A 21327-nucleotide genomic window follows, 5' to 3' on the forward strand; every position below is an offset into this window, starting at 1 on the left:
CTGCTGATAATCAGACAGCTTCTTATTCCTGTGTAGCATTTTAAGCGCCAGCAAATCTACTCAGTCCAATCGCGTGCAGCATCTTTTTCCCAAGTCAGCCAGCCAGTCGTAAATCTGCTGCTGCTCTAATCGGACGTAACTTTCTCGCTAGGATCGAATCCTGCCGTGCCCGTAGTCCTTTCTTGCTTGGGTTCAGTGAAACTGATAACTGTGTGATTTGCTGTAGTGTGGCGGCACTGGCCAGTGGTGATAAGCCGTTGGAAAAGCGTTAAGTTGTTAGACTTCAGCTCTGATTTGGAGACCCCAGTGCAATAAGGCGGCGCCATGGTGTCCCTTCGGGTGGGACTAGTTTTGCTAGTGCTCGCCCAGTGCTGTTGGGCATGCAGTAAAGTTCCGGTGTTCAATGGCCGTGCAGTGAGCAAAGAGAAGAAATCTGGTGATAACGGATATCGACTGGCCGTACGGAACGACCCCAGTGGTTACGAGCCGGGCAAGATCTATAATTGTAATTTTTGAAACATTATTTTCCCTCTCTATAAGATAAGGATAATCCAATCTGAACAAACCGAGCAAGGGCTACGGCGCTTCAATGCTCTCTAATCTAGAAAGATGATAGTTTAATTATTGATGAGTACGCAAAACGCAATGCAACTAGTTCATCGTTGATAACGTTGTCTTGTCTGGCGGGCTGCGCTTGGAGTAATTTGTATACACACTTGTAGTCACATAGATCACTGCTCGTCTGTGCACATGTAGCGGAAATGCTGTGCGCTATGGTTGAAAGAATTTGTTTGTGATGGGACAACTCGAAGAATGTATTTATTTTTGAATCATGTTGATAAGTCTATGGAGTATTCGAAAGAATGCAGAGGAAGTATTTGATTTTTCTTTTGACTAGGGGTGCGTGTAAGAATATCCAATTTTGCTGAGAAAGAACGAGCTTGGGGATTCATTGGTATTGGCTTAAGGCATCACACGCTATGTCTAAACCTGCAGATTATAAAAATCGGAAGTACCTCGGATTTTCACCCGCTAAATATCAGTATTTGGTCAAAAATTTCATAATCGGAAGGTTTCAAGATATTCTATCGAAGATTTTTTTTCCATACATTTGGGCTAAAATGTGAAGGAAAACGTGATTTTCGTTGATTTTCATAGGCTGTGTATGATGAAATAGCTAAAAAGTGAAAAAAATCAAAATTTCACCGATGGAATATTTTAAAACCTTTCGATTATGAATACATAACCCAATAACTTAACTTTAGGGAATAAAAAACCGAGGTACATTCGTCCACAATCTGCTGGTTTAGACATAGCGTGCATCACTGCCCTTGAGTGAAACATTTTCATCATTTTCAAGTGTACGTTTTTCCCAAAAACATAAGGGAGTTTACATATTATCTATTTTCGGTAGTCTACGCTAATAGGGGGCATGGGGCAAGAGCGACACCCGGGGCAATAGTACCACCTCTAATTTCACGTACTTCAAATCAATTTTTTGATGTTAAACTCAGGATAACAATAAATTGAGTACTTTTAACTATAAGTCAACTTTTATCCCTCAGTTTTTATCTTTACTTACTCTAGAATGTATCGTTTAGGCGGGCAAATAATAATATACGAAATTTGTGGCATTTTGCTCTGGTGGTCTTCTTGCCCCATACGAGTGGCACTCTTGCCCCCAGTGTTGTGAAAAACTCAATTTCTCACAACTCACGCTTGAGATTTTTCATGCGTGAGTTGTCAATCATGCAACTCAGCAGTTAAAAAATCATGGATGAGTTGGCTCACCTTTTTAACTCATTGTCTCGCAATTCCACAGTTTACTCACACACGGCAATAATATCTTGATAGTAAGGTAAAATAATGTTAATCCTTTCTAACGTAAACCACAACATTCGGGTTTCACGAGTTTTTGCCGGGTTTTGCGACTGAATCATTTTTTACGGTTTGAGTTGATTGAGTTGATTTTGCATCAAAATCTCAAGCGTGAGATTTTCAAAGCAGATCTCTAATGAGTTTTCTCTCACGGGAGAGCGTATTGATTGAGATTTTGAGTGTGAGTCTATCAACACTGCTTGCCCCGTGCCTCGTTTAAAAACCTCATAAGAAGGGACATTTTCAAAAATCTCAAATCATCATGTGTTTCTTATATTTTTGAAATCTATCGATAACATCATTTAAAACAAGAGGTAAGTTTGCCCCTACACTGGAATAATCTTTGAAAATTGTTCTAATCAACCATGATTTGAACCTATATATCTTAAGGTGTCCTTGCCCCCAGCCCCCATACATCTCTTTTATAGCATTTTTGTTTGGACAAACGCAAATAACTTGTTTGCCTACTTACATTTATGCGCTGTATGATTTACATTGACAAAAAAGTCGTAAAACTGTTTTGATGAGAACGAAAATTGCGAAAATCACAAATTCTCATATCTTATGCTTAAGATTTTTTACGCTGGAGTTTTAGCTCACGTAGCTCAGCAGGTAAAGAAGATGGCTCATCCGTTTGTCATTGGCTTGTATATTAGGGCGGTTCAAAATTAAAAAAAAAACTTTTGGAATTCCAACCTCTCATATCTTTCTTACCATCCTTGCTATGGAAATAGTGTTTTGTCAAATGTTCAGCTTTTTCGGTGAAGATTTAAAGGTGGACCAAAATCAATCTAGGTAAACATGAAAATTATTATGGAGAAATTTTGAAATATTTTTCAAACACGTCAGACCTGTAATACAATTACAAACTAATCATTCCATAGTAAAAACCAAAGGCGCGTCCACGTTCGAAATCATGGGTAGGACAAATGTTGTAAAATATTCTTACACAGTAAAGCTAAGAGAAATTTCAACCATGGACTGGAAATTGAAAGTTACTATATTTGAGAGGCTCAAACGCAAACGGGTATGTGACGTTTTAATCGATTTTAAGTTAAGTTGAGTTGAGGAAATTCAACTGTTTCCAAGCGTTCTAACAATATTTTCAGGTGATTTTTCCGCACAACAGAAAAAATCTAGTATTATTGCTAGAAGATTGGTTTGTTTTTACTCCAACCAAATTTGTATAGAATAGTTTTTGTCACTGACATCGCTTTGCTTCTTACCCCCTCACTTACAGGCCATTACTTTAGATCAGTGGTCCTCAGCCTAACTGGTTGTGCGGGCCACCACTTTGCTCTTATAACACGTCGCGGGCCACAAGATGTAAATATATAAGTCCGATCGAAACGACTCGATTCAAATAACTGTCGACAAAAAAATCGCTTAGCACGACTCAATGAGTCCTGGATTCTCGTGCAAACATAAATCAAGCGTGTCCTAGAATAAGGGCGTAAGTCGCATGATAAATTTATCTTCATCGATCTTCTCTTCTGTGAATGAAGGCGACAAGACGCAAGTTTTTCAGCATTTTTTCACTTCAGGACGCAAGATTGCATCGTTGCCTAGCGTCTTCAGATGAAAAAATGCTAACAAACCCGCATCTTGTCAGCTTTATCCACAGAAGAGAGAATCGATGAAGAGAAATCGATCATGCGACTTACGCCCTTATTCTAGCACACGCTTGAAATGTTAAAAATTATAGGATTTCCGAAAATGAAACATCATGATCATAATCACTTCAATACCGGTTCAAGAGACAAGGCGGGTGAATTACTTCTTTAAAGATGAGAATGGATTTGATAAACTTTTAATATTATCAGCATCTTTTTATAAAATAATTGTTACATTATAATAATGTTAACGATTAACCTCCATATAATAGAATAAACCCTTCTTACTTGAACTTTGAAAACTGCGCTACTAGAACGTTGGAAACTTTGGTGTTTTGAAGAAACGATGATATCAGACTTGGAGAAACTTTGGGTTATCGAACAAACTCCAGAAATAATATGTATCATTTTCCCTTCGTTTCTTGACAACCATTCCACTGCTTAATGCATGAGAAAGAGAAAATCTGGAAAATTATTGAAGGGCTTACTACTTATTATAGAATATAACTTCTGAAATTACAAGATGCGGGCCGCACTACTTCAATACTCGAAATCACTCCGCGGGCCGCACAAAACTTTGCTGAGGGCCGCAGTTTGGTGACCACTGCTTTAGATATTACCGCGGACATTTCTAAAGGACTTCATTTAGTAATTATTTCTCAAGGAATCTCCACTAATTTCCCTAGGGAATTTCTCCAAGCATTTTGTTTTAAGGATACCCTAAGATTTTAACCTGTGTCAAGGTGAACCTCAGAAATGGAATTTCTCCAAAGATTATCTGAATTCTCACAAAAATTCTTAGAGAATTTTTTCAAGAGAGTTCTAATTCCTCCAAGCTTTTTTTCCAGTGATTCATCCATCGCTTCCCTGAGACATCCTCCCAGATTCCCGGTCGAAACGCCTTCTAAAACAGCCATTCCATGAAAAACCGATCTAGTGGGTCACCGAATTCCGTGAAAACTTGCTATTTTGTTCCTTATCCGAAATAAGGATACACAAATTTTTGGATTTTTTGATTAGGGTGACCATTTCCAAAATAGGGTGACCAGAAAAATCGCGATTTTGCAAAATTTTTATTTTTAAAATAATTATAACTTTTGAACCGTTCGACCGATTTTCAATCTTTTTGGACAAAATGAAGGCTAGAGATTTTGACTTCTCAGGAAAAATATAAAATTTCACAAAAATTGTGTTTTTTAAATGGAAAAACTCAATAGTTTCCGTGTTTTGAAGGCCTCGGGACCAAAGGGTCTATTGGTGTTCTCATTTTTTCTTGAAAGCTGAAAAATTTACGTTTACTGTCAAATTTTCAGCGATGTATGTTTTCTAGTTTTTGAGATATATTTTTTTGAAAATAAAAAATCAGTCATTTTTCATCGGCACACACTGTAGATCTCAGCGCATTAAATTTTTAATGTTTAAAAAAAAATCATAACTTTTGAACAGCTCAACGGATTTCCATTCTTTTTTTTTTGGAATGAAAGCTTAAGATTTCAACTTTTCAGAAAAAAATAGAAAACTTTGCAAAATTATTTTTTTTCCATTAAAATATATGAAATTTCCAAGAAAAAATCAGAAATTTTTATATTTTTTCACGTTTAAACATATTTTTATCAGATTTTTCAATTTTGTCTGAAAAATTGAAATTTTAAGCTTTCATTCCATAAAAAAGATTGAAAATCGGTTAAGCTGTTCAAAAGTTATGTTTTTTAAAATTAAAAAATCTAATGCGCTGAGACCTACAGTGTGCCGATGAAAAATGACTGATTTTTTATTTTCTAAAAAATATATCTCAAAAACTTAAAAACATACATCGCTGAAAATTTGACAGTAGACGTAAAATTTTCTGAACTTTCAAGAAAAAATGAGAACAGCAATAGCCCCTTTTGGTCCCGAGGCCTTCAAAGCTTAGCTTAGCTTAGCTTAGACTGACTACACATATCAATGGTTGCTATTCCGTGATTGACCGAAGTCAGTGAAAATGCACAAAGAATCAACTAGAAGTTCGGCTGGGATTGGCCATAATCTTCTTCAGTGTGCATAATTCAGTGCCTCTATTTATACAGGGTCAATAACGGCGCCGGCCACGTCCTTGCAGTCAGGTGGGATTGGGGGAAGGAATGTTAGTGTGTAACCTTTGCTTTTTGGAGACCGTGTTTGCCTCTGCATCTCCACAAAGGCTACTGGGAGGGATGTTTGTTAATGGGGAGGATCGTTGGGTCATAGGATTCACTTTGATAAGCGATTAGACCATGATAAACAATGATTTGTGAGATATATACATACTTATACGTAAATATAATATTTTCATTTGATATGAACAATTTCTATGTAGAGGAAAATAATGCCGACACTTGAGGTGACGAACCATTCAAAGTTTGTTGAACAAATACCTAAATGTAACATTCCTACAGCTGTCAGGACGAAAGCATGTGTTATTATATTTTACTCATTTGAAAAGAAACAAAAAACTCGATTGGTTGGGACATCATAGAACACTCTTATTATTATGCCGACACTTACAGTGGCGAACCATCCAAAGTTTGTTGAATAAAGTGAACCTTTCGCAAGTCTACACTTGTAGTGTCGAACCATTCAAAGTTTTTTTTAATTACAAAAATAAAGGTATATAAAAGGTGTTCTGAAAAAAAAAATGTTAAACATAAATAAATCATGAATCAGAGTTTGTGTCGACACTCACAGTGACGAACCATCCATAGTTTGTTGATAAATCATATATTTTATAGATTAGAAATAGTAGCATGAAACGAGCTCACCAATTGATCCGTTATCCTTGACTGAGCAGCCACAATCCACTTTCGGCTTCACTCGTTTGCTCGGCTATAAAAAAGCACTCAGGAAAAAAAATAAGCGCGCGACCCAAAAAGAATAAAAAAAAAACTGTTCGGGCTTTCTTGACGCACTGCCCAGGAGCAAGCGTCAAGGTCGAAGGATCAAACAGAACTAACCGATCGCGGCACTTTTTCAGTTACTCCAACCGAACTCACCGATCACGCCACTTTTTCACTTACGAGACCGACGCGCGACATGTTTGATCCTGCCCTCGTCGCTCGCCCCGGCAAAAGCAAGTGTCAAGGTCGAAAGATCAAACAGAACTAACCGATCGCGGCACTTTTTCACTTTCTTCAACCGAACTCACCGATCACGCCACTTTTTCACTTACGAGACCGACGCGCGACATGTTTGATCCTGCCCTCGTCGCTCGCCCCGGCAAAAGCAAGTGTCAAGGTCGAAAGATCAAACAGAACTCCCTTTTGGTCCCGAGGCCTTCAAAACACAAAAAAACGGAAACTATTGAGTTTTCTTATGTAAAAAACACATTTTTGTGAAATTTTATATTTTTCCTGAAAAGTTAAAATCCTTAGCCTTCATTTCGTCCAAAAAGATTGAAAATCGGTCAAACGGTTCAAAAGTTATAATGTTTTAAAAATAAAAATTTTGCAAAATCGCGATTTTTTGGTCACCCTATTTCGGAAATGGTCACCCTAATCAAAAAATCCAAAAATTCATGTATCCTTATTTCGGATAAGGAACAAAATAGCAAATTTTCACAGAATTCGGTGACCCACTAGATCGGTTTTTCATGGAATGGCTGAAAATTCATTAAACTGTAGTATAAAATAGTGTGAAAACTTAAACAAACTTTGGAAGATTACTTGGGATTTCTTTACAAACATTTAAAAAAATGTTTGGTAATGTTTGGCAGGAGTAATACTTGAATGATACAGGAGACATTCCTAGAAAAAAATAGCTTTGTTCGAAGAACCTCTCAAGGAATTTTGAATTTTCGAGAGGAAACGTGGATGAATTCTCGAAGAAACCTACATTAACAGGCGGAGGAATTCTTGTAGAGTTTCTTGAAAAACCCCTCAAGCTATTTTTCCGAACACTCTGGAACAAACCTTTGTGGGTTTCATCAGAAGAGATTTTGTAGATTTTTTTTGAAGATCTCCTAGAGTAATAACTAAAGAATTCGGTTGAAGGATTAGTAAAAAAATATCTGGAGGAAATTCTAGAAAAATTTTGGGAAAAAAACAAAGTAATACCTGAGGAAAGTACTGGAGGTAGTAGCTTTAGAGTAGTAGTAGGATATCCTGGAGTAAAATCTGGAGAAATTATTCCATGATCCTTTGAACAAATTGCTGGAAGAATTTCTGGGTGAATTGATAGAGAAATCTCTAGAAGAATTTTTGGAGAGATCCCTGTATGAGACCTTGGAAGTATTGAAATTAAAATCATTCTGATAATTCTTGAAGCTTTTCCTTGGGAATCTGAGGGAAATTCTATCTGCATCAGGATTTGATACAAGCCGAATAATTAAAAAAAAAACTTTAGAGCCTATTTTGGTTAAAATTGATAGCTTCTATTAAAAATAGAGACTTGAAATCAAATAGAGATTAAGTCTTTAAAAAGAAACCTATTAACAGTCATGTCTTGAAGAACATTGGATCAACTTTTGAAATCATTCATATTAAAAAAAAATATGAATATCCTTTATATTGATATCCTTTTTGACAAAAGTAGACCAAACCAAATCAAAGGCAAGCATTTACAACCTGTGAAATTTTTCTAATTTCCTCATATATTTCCAGATAACAAATGGATGAATTTGTGTAGTTTTTTTTTTCATCGATGTGGCCCAGCTAACAGCAAAAAAAAATCTGGAGAAACTGAAGATGCTTGAAAAATGTTCATTCGCGCAGAAACTCCATCAAATATTTCGCTGGAATTTCTAGACAATTCTGCAAAAACAAAACATTTGAAAAATCATCAAAATCTGCTCTAAGCAAATAATTTTTCAAGATTTTTGGAATTAAAAACTACTTCCAGAAATTTCTACGCCAATTCTGAATTAGCGAACTTTTAGAGAGTGTGTTTTAGGATTTTTTTAGAAATTGCTCTGAAAATCGTTAAGACATTCAGTAATGCTTTGATGAGAGTGATCGCACGTTCATGAATCGCCACCACACTCGTGCTGTGTACAACACAATGCGACTGATATAAGATTAATTATTTTGTTCAAGAACATATACAGGATCGATCGTAGATTTTTTCAAAACCCATCTGAAGATACATTTAGAAATGTCATGGAAGATTACTCCATTAGCTAATGAAGAATTTTCTATAGATATTCTATAGATATTCTCAATTGTACTTCTCATGAGCCGGAACTTTTGGGGTTCATGCACAAACCATATCACGCATTACTAGACATGGGAATACCATGAAAAACCTTATCGTGTCTTTTGTCCTCCATAAAAATAAGTAAGACGTTGATCGAGTAATGTACCGTAGGGTAAGTGGATACAGAAAAATCAATAGTCAACTTCATTGTTATGTACAGCTAACGTTAATAATGTAATTCAAACTTTTTTCTGTGGATGACAAATGAGGGACTAATATACTTCAAATCGACAATTAGGGAAAGTGTACCAGTTATGGCCATAGTGGTTCCCTATTTGGCCATACGTGAAATTCCGATAACTCTCACATTTTCAATCTTTTTGAATGTTTAAACATCAAGATATATCTTGAATCTTACTACTACAACACAAAAAACCTTTCAAAATGAGAAGACATTCCAGAAATCCCGTATGGCGAAATAGACAACCACTATTTCCATAACTGGTACACCTACCCTATTTTGATTTTTCTGATTGTTATTTATTAAGTATGAGAGACTTGAAAATTTGCGCCAAATGATCCACTTGCCCCACCATGGTGGGGTAAGTGGATCACCAATAAAAAAAACCATTCCCTAAACAAATGCGGTGTAATTATGTATAGTAAAAATGATATTTCTCTCGTTCTTGTTATTGGTGCAAGTTATGTTACATTTTGATACTTTTTAAATTAAAAAGTATCTTTATTTTATCAAAATATTATAAAAATATATATAAACTAATTCACACTAAAAAATATTGTAACTAGAATAATTTGGAGAAAATGTATCTATTTTATTTTCATAAGTTATGCAGACGTATTGTAGGATTATTCCTAATGATGTTTTCGAAAACACTCGTAGTTTAAAAATATTAGTTACATTTACTTTTGTGTAACAAACTGAAATCTTTTTATTCTATTCGTGAATATAATTGTACCATCCGTCTAGAACAATTTATATCGTCAAATAAGGTACGATAATATGATTTCAATTGGAAATTTTGTTTATTTGGCTCTTTTGCAATTCAGCTTAGATAAACCACGATAAGTTTCGTTTGAATTTTGAAATATTAATTATTTTATATTTTTATAAAATCAGAAAGATTGAAAATACTTTTAGGTGGATTAATTCAAATTTTCTATGGAACTTTGACAAGTTTAAGCTGGGAATGAAAAAAGCTAAAGGAAAACAACATTTCAGCATATTCAAACTTATTCAAATTCGCATGAGTGGTCTGCTAATATGCTATATTAATGCTTGATCCACTTACCCCATCCCATCAAAAAGTAGGGGGAAGTGTACCATGTCCATTATATCTGTATTTATTTATAAAAATCACATACTTTTCATTGTGAGTCACTCAATTAGAACTGAAATGCTCATCATGTGCTGAAAAAACTAATAGTATTGAATTTTAGACAGAGATACAATCGATTTTTGATTGATAGAAACCAATTTTGAATATAATTGATTTTTGCAACTTGTTGTTTGCTTGTGTTTGTGTACGTGTATTACCAGTTTTGCAAAAGTATTAGTGTAGACGTAAGAATATAACCTAAAACGAAGCAATGGTGCGAAAACATTCAACATATTCAAGTATTTATGCTTACTATGGACAAATGATCCACTTACCCCACTGATACACTTCCCCACTGTACCTTATATTAAACAGTTGATAAATAATTGAATTTAGTATTAAAGCTTCCTGCAGATCTTGTTTTTTTTTGTAGAATCGTGGGTAGGACAATCCTTTGACTGTCCTACCCAGGTGATTTTGTGCGTAGTACATGTCCTACCTGTCCTACCCACTTCCCGCGCCACTGGTAAAAACGCTTTTTTCAAATCATAATAAAGGAAGTTGTTGAAGAGAGCAGTTCAATCCGACGGATGAGAGAAGAACTTTGTTTGCTATTATTTTGCTACATGTGGGATTATAGACCGATAAACTTCTGCGAAAATCTCAAGCAAAGCTATAATTCAAAACGGATTTGTTTCTGAAAAAACTTCCTACATTATGGTTTGTAGAATGAGTTTCCACTATGAGATGATAAGTTTGATTTCGTAGATTGATCCGGGGCATTTCCCCCCTTGGCAACCGGAACCGTACACAAAGAAAATTTATAATTCACCATACACCGGGCCTACCCAACCTTTTCGAACCGCGGGCCGAATCGCAGTAACAATTTTGTATGACGAGGCATTTTTTTAATGCGCAAATATTTGCATAAGATTTGACAAAAGTTAGGGTAGATTGTCAATTATTGCACAGGCTAAAACGCTCCAATTGGGTCCTAAAACTTTTAATGAAACCTTGTTTTTGTTCAATAACACGAAAGAGCATCTTACTGCAACTACTTTAGCAATTTTTCCCGCTCAAATAACGGCTATAAAATGTTTAAACTTTAATTTAAAAATTCCACAAATGAACCTTGACACTTGAGATCATGTTTGACACCACAGGGGTTTTAGTTTTACCACTGGGGTTGTTCCTACCTGACATTTCGGAAGGGACACGGAAAACAAAATACACCCAAAATTTGAGTTTAAGACAAGGGGTGTGACAAAATCTAAAAAAAATGTTTTTTGAGTTCAAACCAACGGAAAACATTAGAAAATTGAGTAAATATGTGTTATTGGCCTAAACTTAAGCGTTTGGCACTAAAAGTGGGGCATGGCTGTGGTGTATCAAATGTGCATTATAAAAATATGTTTAAAAATTGCACACACAATTCTCTCAGTGTATCTTCACAAGGCAGAATGCGCACGCACAAGCTTGTACGCATGCGCGCGAGCTTTTCTTTTGACATTCAAGCTGACAAAAGCTTTATCCCTTGCACGATGGTAGCCTTCGGTTGTGTTGGTGGATGTGAGAATAGGATAAGCGTTTGATGAAACGCTCAATCACAGACACACATACTATCAAGCATCATCGAAGGGGATGCGTGATAGAAGAAAGATGATGCCTTGAATGAAAGAGAGAGTGAGAAAGAGATAAAATTTGAGCACGATACGCGAATTGAATGATGAAGATGAACGGAACCATCGGAAGTTTGCTTCAGTTTGTCAACGGCTTTTGGGGTGAACGATCACCTAATTTTGCAATTTCTTGCAAAATTGAGTTCGGCTAGTGCCGGTTACCACAATGGCTTTAGGACCCTATTATCGCACAGCCCAGGATATTTGAAATTGTATGAGAATCATGCTTACAAATCTGCAACTTAGGTTTTTTTTAGTAATCCTGCATACAATTTTGTGCAAAAATCTTGATCTAACTTTTACGAAAATCTTAGACAAAACTAATTAAGAATTAAGAGATTAGATCCTGGTGATTCTTAATTCAACGAGAATGGTGTCTAAAATTTTTTCAGGAACTCGCCGAATATTTATTTCGAAACCATACCATGAATGTTTAGGAATGTTGTCCAGGATTAAAAAAAGTCTATTCATAATTTTGTTATAAAGTCGCCCAATATTCAAGATTTTACCTAGCGTAACATTTTAGCCAAGCCCAAGATTCTACAAAATAACGTATTGAATTCGATGAAATCCCAAGGTAGAAGTCAATGCAATCCTATTGAAGACTCTATGAGAATTCTTCTTAAGTTATCTGTGAAAATCGTGCCCAGAGTTCTTTGAGAATGCTGTTCAAGATTTTGTGAAAACACTAAGCTGAGAAGCAGGCTCTGTCCCAGTGAGGACGTTAATGGCAAGAGAAGAAGAAGAAGCTGCAAAACATCCACTAACTTTCAAAATTTGAAATAAAAAATATCAAAAACATTAGCTTAAAACTGAATTGCAGACTAAAACAGTTAGCTTTGGTATGTTCTAACGTCAAGTTGGTAGAATATTAAACGGACTAAATATGAGAAGAATCTTCAAAGGCGCCGCACAAAATGATGTCGTAGGCCAGATGTGGCCCACGGGCCGTATGCTGGGCAGTCCTGCTATAGAACATGCTATTAAATAATAGAAAATGTTTTAAAAAATATATATAAATAGATAAAAATTAGTGAAAAATTAAACAATTTTCATTCATATATTCAGGCTTATAAGGGAATATGTTGAAAAAACATTCACTCGTTGATGTAAAAATTGGTGGTGGCCTACTTGCTCCTATGACACATTTGCCTCGAATACCGTCACTGCTGTACTGGCTCAGTAATACCGTGGAATTCAATTGTGATATTCTTAGATAAAATGTTTTATTGAAAATTGCTCTATTTTTGAATTATAAGCTTATTCATTTTTTATCAACGTCTTTTACATTGTGGAATTTTCTGAGCAGAATCCTAATATAGAGAATGAAAAGACTAGATTTGACCCAGTGATTCACGTATCGTATAAGAATATGCGTTGAACATCACATCTTAAATCAGAATCGTACAATATGCCAAAATAAAATTAATGAACGGTAACACAAATTGCATATAATTCTCCACTACAATGTATTATCAACAATCTTTATTGACAACAAATCGCGTCAAGCTGTATAAACTGACTGCCCAATAAACATTTTTGCTGAATAAGAGTTGAACAAATCATTCTTAAGAAAAATTCAGCTGAATGAACTGTTTTTCAGCTACTATTGTTACTTGGGTGATCATATATCAATCCAGAATAGCATGGAATGAAATCACAGTAACTTAGCCAAAATTAGCCAAGCAAATAGTATCTTCTGACGATGGGCTTCTTAGAATGGCAAAACAAGTGACGCTGTATAGGAAACATGTATTTATATTGGCAAATAATCGCCGTATTATCATGTATGATACATGATAATACGGCGATTATTTGCCAATATAAATGCAATTTTCCTATACGCAGTGATTCCCAAAGTGGGCGAATTCGCCCCCCCCCTGGGGGGCGATTTTCAGGTCCAGGGGGCGAAAATTTGTAAAACTGATTTTGGGGGGCGAAAAAGCTGGAAAGGGGGCGAAAATAATGGTATAGGAGCAATTGATAAACAAAAATACACTCAACGTTAGTAAGAGACACTCATTTAATGATAACATATACATCAGAAGAATAATTTATTTGACACCTAACCTGCCCTTCTACGTTTACTTGTCCCATTTTTTATGTGAACCTTATGGACCGTGGAACAAATATGCGTAGAACGGCAGTAACTACTTCATCTGTTCTTGTATGTAACTCTAAACGCGCTCGTTTTTAAACTATTACAGACAAAACATGACGATTGTCATTGATATTTGAATGGTTTTTGCCAAAGATCACATTGAATGTATTAAGAAAGAAGAGAATATGTGAGAACTTTTGACGATACTTGAAATTTTCGAAGTCCAAAATAAAGTTTGATGACATTTTGTTAGGGGATCTTTAGAAAAAGACAGCTTAAGTTTCTATAATTTTTCACGCATTTGTTGTACTATTCGTTTCAAAATTTTAATTATACGAATTCTAATCAGTTTTTTCAGCACAAGTCATTTCATAAATAAATTAATGTGAATTTTGTGGAAAAACAACTCGTTGAAATGATAAAATCAATAAATGCCACATGTATAAATCACTTAACTTAAAAATAGGCCTGAGTAACATCAAATTGCATAGAACAAGGGCTATAGAAAAAATCTAAATTTCACTGAATAAAAATAAAACATTTTTATGACTTTTTAGTTCAGTGAATGAAAAGTTTTAAACTAGTCTGGGTTTATTATATATTTTATATGTCGATTGGTATGATTCCAGAACAGCCAAAACTGTATTACCTTATATTTCGTAAATTTATTTCAACAACTTACATTAAAATCGAAGAAAAAAAAAACTGTTTCGGTGATCGCACACATTTGTAGGATAATAGATTTGTTGATACAAAATAAATCATGCATATGATAGATATTGCATGACTTTTTATGTAAATACAAACAGAAGACGTTCTTTTCGGGGTATTTTAATTGGAGCATCATGATTGACTACTACACCCTTTAGGTTTGTCAAATATTTGGTATACTTACGAAGAGATATTGATTAAAACTTCAACGTAAGTTTATCGCTTAATGCGTTAAATGGTTAAATGGCATTTTGCATTTTTCACATCAGGCGATTCCAAAAAATGTTGGTCTCAAGGGGGTGAAAGTCAAACAAGTTTGGGAAACATTGTATACAGCGTCACTTGTTTTGCCATTCTAAGAAGCCCATCGTCAGAAGATACCAACTTGGATGGAAAATTTGTATCAAGTATGGTTTAGTGGTAAAGTATCAGATTTTGAATTCAGAGGCCATGTGTTTGAAACTCGGTTGAAACTTTTTTTTTATTTTCCCCGAAATTGTGTGACATCGTATTGCGTATATTGAAAAATCCGTGTGAAGTGCGAATATAGCCTACACTTTGGCAAGTATATAGCCTTTCCATGCATTTTATATGAGTAAATTGATTCATTTAGACAACATTGTACAAACACTTGTACAAACCAAAATGTTGACTGGGGAGAATTATATCTTCAAGTTCCGCCCTAAATGCTTATCAGATACGCATATTTCGATTACTACTTGGAGTCTTCTTCAGTGTCAGTTACTTGCACCTACTCCATTCTTCGATTTTTGTTTCTCTTCCTTATTTTCCTTATTTTTTTCATTAAACTAACAGTAATCTCAGCAATTTTTAATCTTCGGGCTGTCGCGCTATTGTAGTTTGTACATTTCTTATTATATTAGTTATTTATGTGCTCTCATTTTGCAACAGAGATATCTATCGACACCAATTCAAAATATATTCCTCTAAAAACTTCCTAGGAACAATTCTCGACAGTTTTTGTTTACAGTATGACCCTTTAGATAGCCTACAATTTGAAATCGGTAGGGTGCATAACCACTTGGGCACTAGCATGATTCCATGCATGATTCACTTTGGCATGGGGGCTTTTTCTTGGCCGAAATGTCTGAAATTTTTCCATAAGATTCACTTCAGTATGACGCCTATTGCGGCCAAATATAAGCTTCATAGCTTTCAAAAAACCCCACTGCCGAAGGGAATCAAAAGTGTCGAAAATACGATCTCTATATCTGGAAATCCAGAAAGTGGCGCTAGTGGACATGAAACATTTACTTTTGCTTTGCAGATATCTCAAGGGCCTGTCAATTCAGAATGATGATGTCTTCGGCAAAGTTGTTCAGTTACTCAAGGGATAGCCCTTGAGTTACAGTTAAACCTCCATGAGTCGATTTTCCATTACTATATTAAAAATCAAATTTCATGGTTACTAAGATGGTTCCCTCAAACGGCTTTCCATAGCTTTGCTGTTCCATGACTCGATATTTCCATGAGTCAATGGTCCCTTCAATATCGACTCATGGAGGGTTGACTGTACTATTATTTGAGCCAAAAATCCTAGATTGTACCACCAAATAGCGTAGAAGTGTACTTGTGTTTTGCGGATTTTTCAGGATCCTGACATTTTAGAAAGATGGTGCCTTTGACAAAGTTCTTTCTAAGTAGTGAGGCTCTTGAGATATTTGCAAAACAAATGTTTCATGCTCACTGGCGTCCTCGCGATCATTGATTGTCCTTGGCTTATGAAACAATTTATCTGAAGACGCCATTTATCTGAAGTGGCCAGGATTCGGAGATAGCAGCAAAACAAAAGTTTCATGTTCTCTAGCGGCGACTGTTGGCAAAACTTTGAATCAACTAGCTCGAATGATGGTAGTCCTTGAATAAATGAACAACTTTACCGAAAACGCCATCTTGCTAAGTGGTAAGGATCCTGAGATATCAGCAAAACGAAAGTTTCATGCTTATCAGCTCGAATCAGTCGATTTTTTTGGCTAAAATATAATGGCCCTTGAGCTACTGAACAACTACGCCGAAGACAATAGCTTTATAAGTAGTCATGCTTGTAAAACTAAACTTTAATGCACACAAGCGCTACATGGTGGCGGAATTCCGTATTTGAATGACCATCGCATGTTAGCTCTTGATATCCTAAACATTTTTGTTGAAGATAGTTTATCTATATTGATTCTAGAACGCGAGGTAAATCTCGTTGAATATGAAAAACCAAGTGTGTTGTACAAAGTACTACGCCTGACTTCCCGCGTTCAGTGAATCAAATTGTCATTGGAACAGACGCAAAAGAAACAAAAAAGCTAACGCGCTCACAATCGTTTGTCCAAACTTTTGAGGATTGGGATACAATCTCAAGAAAAGTTGTCATGCAAACACAGTGGGCAACGTAGTTGCAACCTTTCCAGCTAGTGATCAATCAGTTATTTTAGGGCCGATTTCTTCACCATGGCTTAAGCCATAAACCACGCTTACCCATACAGTTAAACTAGGTTTAAGGCCTAAGCGGAGGTGAAAAAATCGGCCCTTAGACACAAAATCTAATTTATGTTACGGTTATTATTCAATGATGTGCAAAAAGGAGAGAGTTATCGAAAGTTGCAATGCAAAGCCTGTAAAATCGCTATGCACGTGGTAAGCGATCATTGTCATATTTTGTTCAAGTTGTTACCAAGATTGCTTCTTCTCGGGTGGTTAAGCCCCAATATTTGAATTAAATAATATAGTTTGCTTCATCTTTTTATCTGATAATGTGTGTGCTAGAGTGCATGTATCAGGTATTGGAAAAAGGGAAGAAATCCAGGAAATCGATGAACGTAAATCTTCTCCAAGAGAAAGTTAAAGGAAAACGACAAATCAGGATATAGAAATATTTAAATTCACATTACTAATCTGATAACATGACAATAAAACTTGATCCAGTTGCCCCATGCCATTCAAATGTACAGGAAAGTGTAATAGGGTAACTTGTTGATTGTTAAATGGGCCGAGCGGGAAAGCGATTAGTTCAACAATTACCCTTAGTCCAATATATTTGTGTTTATTTCTAAAGAAATATCAGAATCAGAATCATTGAGTTGAAAACATTGAAAATATTCGATTTTAAGAATAGTTACAATCAAATTTTGTTTGACAGTATTTTTTTTTTTTTCAAATAAATTTGTTTTGGCAGTTTAGTTTGATTCTGTAATTATATGCGTAGTACAAATCTTGCCTTAGTATTAGTGTTGACGTGAGAATATAGCTAAAAACTTAGCAATGGTACAAAAATAATCACAATATTCAAGCAATCATACTTTCAACATGCTCAAATAATTCTCTTACCTTGTTGGGGGAGGAAATACCCCCGTACATTTACCTAAATAAAACTTTTTTTTGTTTTTCAAAGAATTACAAATCTACGGATTTAAGACAAATTTCGACAATTTTTTGGATGAATCTTGGTTAAACAAATAATAAAAAAAACTTTTGTTTATTAGAAGAGTAAAAAAAAGATGTCTCCGATATTTTTGAACAAATAAAAATAGCTTTGACAAAATTCATTGAAAGAAATAAAATTACAATTCTTACAAAATATTTGCGTTTCTAATAGCTTTTCTAATTTATATAAATTTAAATGCTTTATCAATGTGTTGCAGAATATTTATCAAATGTATACTAGGAATTCCAATAACATTTTGTAAAGAAAACTTTGTTTAAACATTACCAGTAGCAGACTATCTAGCTTCATAAACAGTTATACATAATTGTATGAATTGAATCAAAGCATATTTAAGATTATGTAATTGATCTCATAGAGTTTTCTTAAAAAGAAAGTGGAATATGTTTTTAACGATTACCTACGCTATAATGTCAACTTGAACATGGATGAATGTTTCTGAGATTGCTCTTTTAAACGTTCCTATGAATCATGATTTACTCTCAAATTTTCCCCTTTTCTTTATATCTTTTCAAAGTGTTCCTTGTCGGTTCCCGGACACACGTCAAGCTCCAGCAGTTCACGCACTTTATGCTGACAGCCCTGGCCACCACCGGAACGGCAAAAAATGCTCGCACGTTCATTGCCGGGCCGAAACGGGTCGGTCGGTTTCAGCTGTTCAGCGATTCACTGACCAAGTTCTACGACCACTGCGTCAACACGGTCACCCAAGCGGATGATTTCCCCAAAACGGAGATACAGGTTATGTGGGTGGCACCGGCCAGCGGCTCCGGATGTGTAAGCCTATCGGCCATGGTGTTCGAAGGGGAGGATTCATGGTACTCGGACGACGGCGCATTGACCAAGGTGCTCTGCGAGATCAAACCTGACCCGAAAGCGGTCAAAGGCGAATGCTGTGCGTGTGATGAAGCTAAGTATAATGTAAGGTAGAGGTATGGGTATATGGTTGAATTCGTACTGTAACGGTAGTTCAACATTTCAGTTCGTGTTCGAGGGAATATGGTCCAACGAGACGCACCCGAAAGACTTTCCGTTCGCCGTATGGTTAACTCACTTTTCGGATGTCATTGGAGCTTCGCACGATACGAATTTTTCGTTTTGGGGTGAGAACCATATTGCTACCGATGGTTTCCGGTCGTTGGCCGAGTGGGGTTCGATTCGTCAGTTGGAACAAGAACTGAGAGCCAAAGGTCCACGACTGAGGACGTTGATCAAGGCTGCTGGACTGTGGTATCCCAGGGTGAACTCGAATACGACATCGAACTTCCGGGTGGATAGAAAGCATCATAAGGTCTCATTGGCGTCCATGTTTGGTCCGTCACCGGATTGGGTGGTTGGAGTTAGTGGATTAGATCTTTGCAGCGAAGATTGCACCTGGGTGGAGTCGTTAGATGTTGATCTGTTCCCATGGGATGCGGGTACTGATAGTGGAATAAGCTACATGTCTGCGAATGCCGAAACTCAACCAAGAGAGAGGATGCACCGAATCACAACGTTGTATCCAGAGGATCCTCGGGCTCCATTCTATAACTCAAAATCGAAGGATATGATTCCATTGGCCAGGGTTTACTTCCGTCGGGAGAAGGTTATTCATAGAAACTGCGATGATGAGTTTCTTCAGGCGCAGGTACTGGAACTCGCAGAGAACACTGAAGAAGCCAGTAGACCTGAATGTGAGACAACTGGGTACAGTGAATGGACTCCTTGTTCGGTAACCTGTGGAAAAGGAATTCACATGAGAACACGGGAGTATCTGAAACCCGAACAGGCTGCGCGGTTCCAGTGCAACAGGCAATTGATTTCGAAGGAAATGTGCGTAGCAGATGTTCCAGAGTGTCCAGAGGGACACGAATCAGAAGACAGCTCGGAGGATATTCGTAAGACAGCCGCGGCAGTCGATGATGATGGCGAAGGTATAGGAGTGTGCAAGACTACGAGATGGAGTGAATGGTCGGAATGTTCGGCTAGCTGTGGAATTGGAGTCAGCATGAGAACTAGGACTTTCATTAATCACATGGGTCGGAAGAAGTGTCCACATATCAGTGTTGGTAAGGTGAATGTGATTATCTAGTTTAGGTCTTTGATTCTCACGATTCTGAACGATTACAGTTGAAAAAGAGAAATGTATGCAACCGGAGTGTACGCTGACGGACGCAGAGGTTCCAGATTCGATGTGCCCAACAACTGTGTGGAGCGATTGGAGTCCGTGCAGCACAACCTGTGGGAAGGGAGTTAAGATTCGCACTCGCCTTCTGTTGGTTGGTCCAGAACTACAGGAAAAGTGCTCTCAAAGGTTGGAACTGAATCAACAAAGGCCGTGTACGGAGAAAGCCGATTGTTCGCTTGATATGTCCACTGCGAGGGAAATTTGTGCCTTAACTCCAGAAGCTGGTCCGTGTAGAGGCAAGTATCAGCGTTATGCGTACGATAGTGAGAGAGATACATGCTTACCGTTCTTCTATGGCGGTTGTCGTGGAAATCGTAACAACTTCCTGACGATTGAGGATTGTCTTCAAACCTGCCGAATTACTAGAGGTTAGTATTCTACCAGATAGAACACAGAACAGCTTCCTATACTTGATTACCATGTTTTCAGAGCAATCATCGATTCGTGACCAACAACGTCATCCAACTACCGGTCCCAATCGCCACGCACATGATCTAGAAGCAGGATTACCGGTCGATTGCGTCCTCTCGGATTGGACGGATTGGAGCACGTGCAGTGTGACTTGCGGAACGGGACGATCGGAACGCTATAGGAATGTGGTGGTTGCTGCACGGAACGGAGGCCAACCGTGCCCCAGTAAGCAAATCAAACGACGAAAGTGCACTGGACCTCCGTGCCCTTGAGGAAATAGAGATTGAAGTTAGCCGAATATAATAGTTGACAAGTTTCGCAAACTACTCAAAGCGAGTCTCGTTCAAAAATACTTAGTTCCCTGTAGAATTAGATGGCAGCATTGATGACATTCAGATTGAATTTTGAGTTTTAAATAAAATATACTAAAATAACTGCGGCATTGTACTATAATATGACAAGTTCTATTGAGAAAACTAAAACCTGAATAAAATATGGAAAAAATAGGAAAAATCAGTAAATTGGTCGTCGCCTCTGGTTGATTACGCGATACTGTAGTTTGAAAGAATCATTGTACAGTATAGTATAGCCAGAAAATCCTTGAAGGAATGCCTAGAATAAGTGCTGGGAGAACACTAAATGGGATGTCTTGAAAGATTGAAGGCGAATCTATATTGGACTGTTAATTGCTTGAGTGGAATTCTTGCAAACTTTTTAGAGTAATCCTGGAGAAATCCTTGATCTAAAAAAATGATCACGATCATTCACCCTCATATATAACCTTCCGATATGCGGTAAGGGGTGAATCGGAGATATCGGCACATATTATGCAAT

The 21327-nt window shown here is 36.7% G+C and overlaps 1 protein-coding gene across 1 annotated transcript; it reads left to right on the forward strand.

The window, feature by feature from the left end:
* The first annotated feature begins 63 nt into the window (after positions 1 to 63).
* On the forward strand, positions 64 to 20940 carry LOC5578083 (spondin-1). The gene is made up of 5 exons (XM_001656727.2): positions 64 to 505; positions 18433 to 18836; positions 18898 to 19963; positions 20025 to 20450; positions 20512 to 20940. Exons 1-5 carry the CDS (start codon positions 325 to 327, stop codon positions 20763 to 20765), a joined length of 2331 nt encoding a protein of 776 aa, XP_001656777.2. The 5' UTR covers positions 64 to 324; the 3' UTR covers positions 20766 to 20940.
* The last annotated feature ends 387 nt before the right edge of the window (positions 20941 to 21327 follow it).

Source organism: Aedes aegypti, chromosome 3, assembly GCF_002204515.2.
Source record: "Aedes aegypti strain LVP_AGWG chromosome 3, AaegL5.0 Primary Assembly, whole genome shotgun sequence".
NCBI classification, from domain to species: domain Eukaryota; kingdom Metazoa; phylum Arthropoda; class Insecta; order Diptera; family Culicidae; genus Aedes; species Aedes aegypti.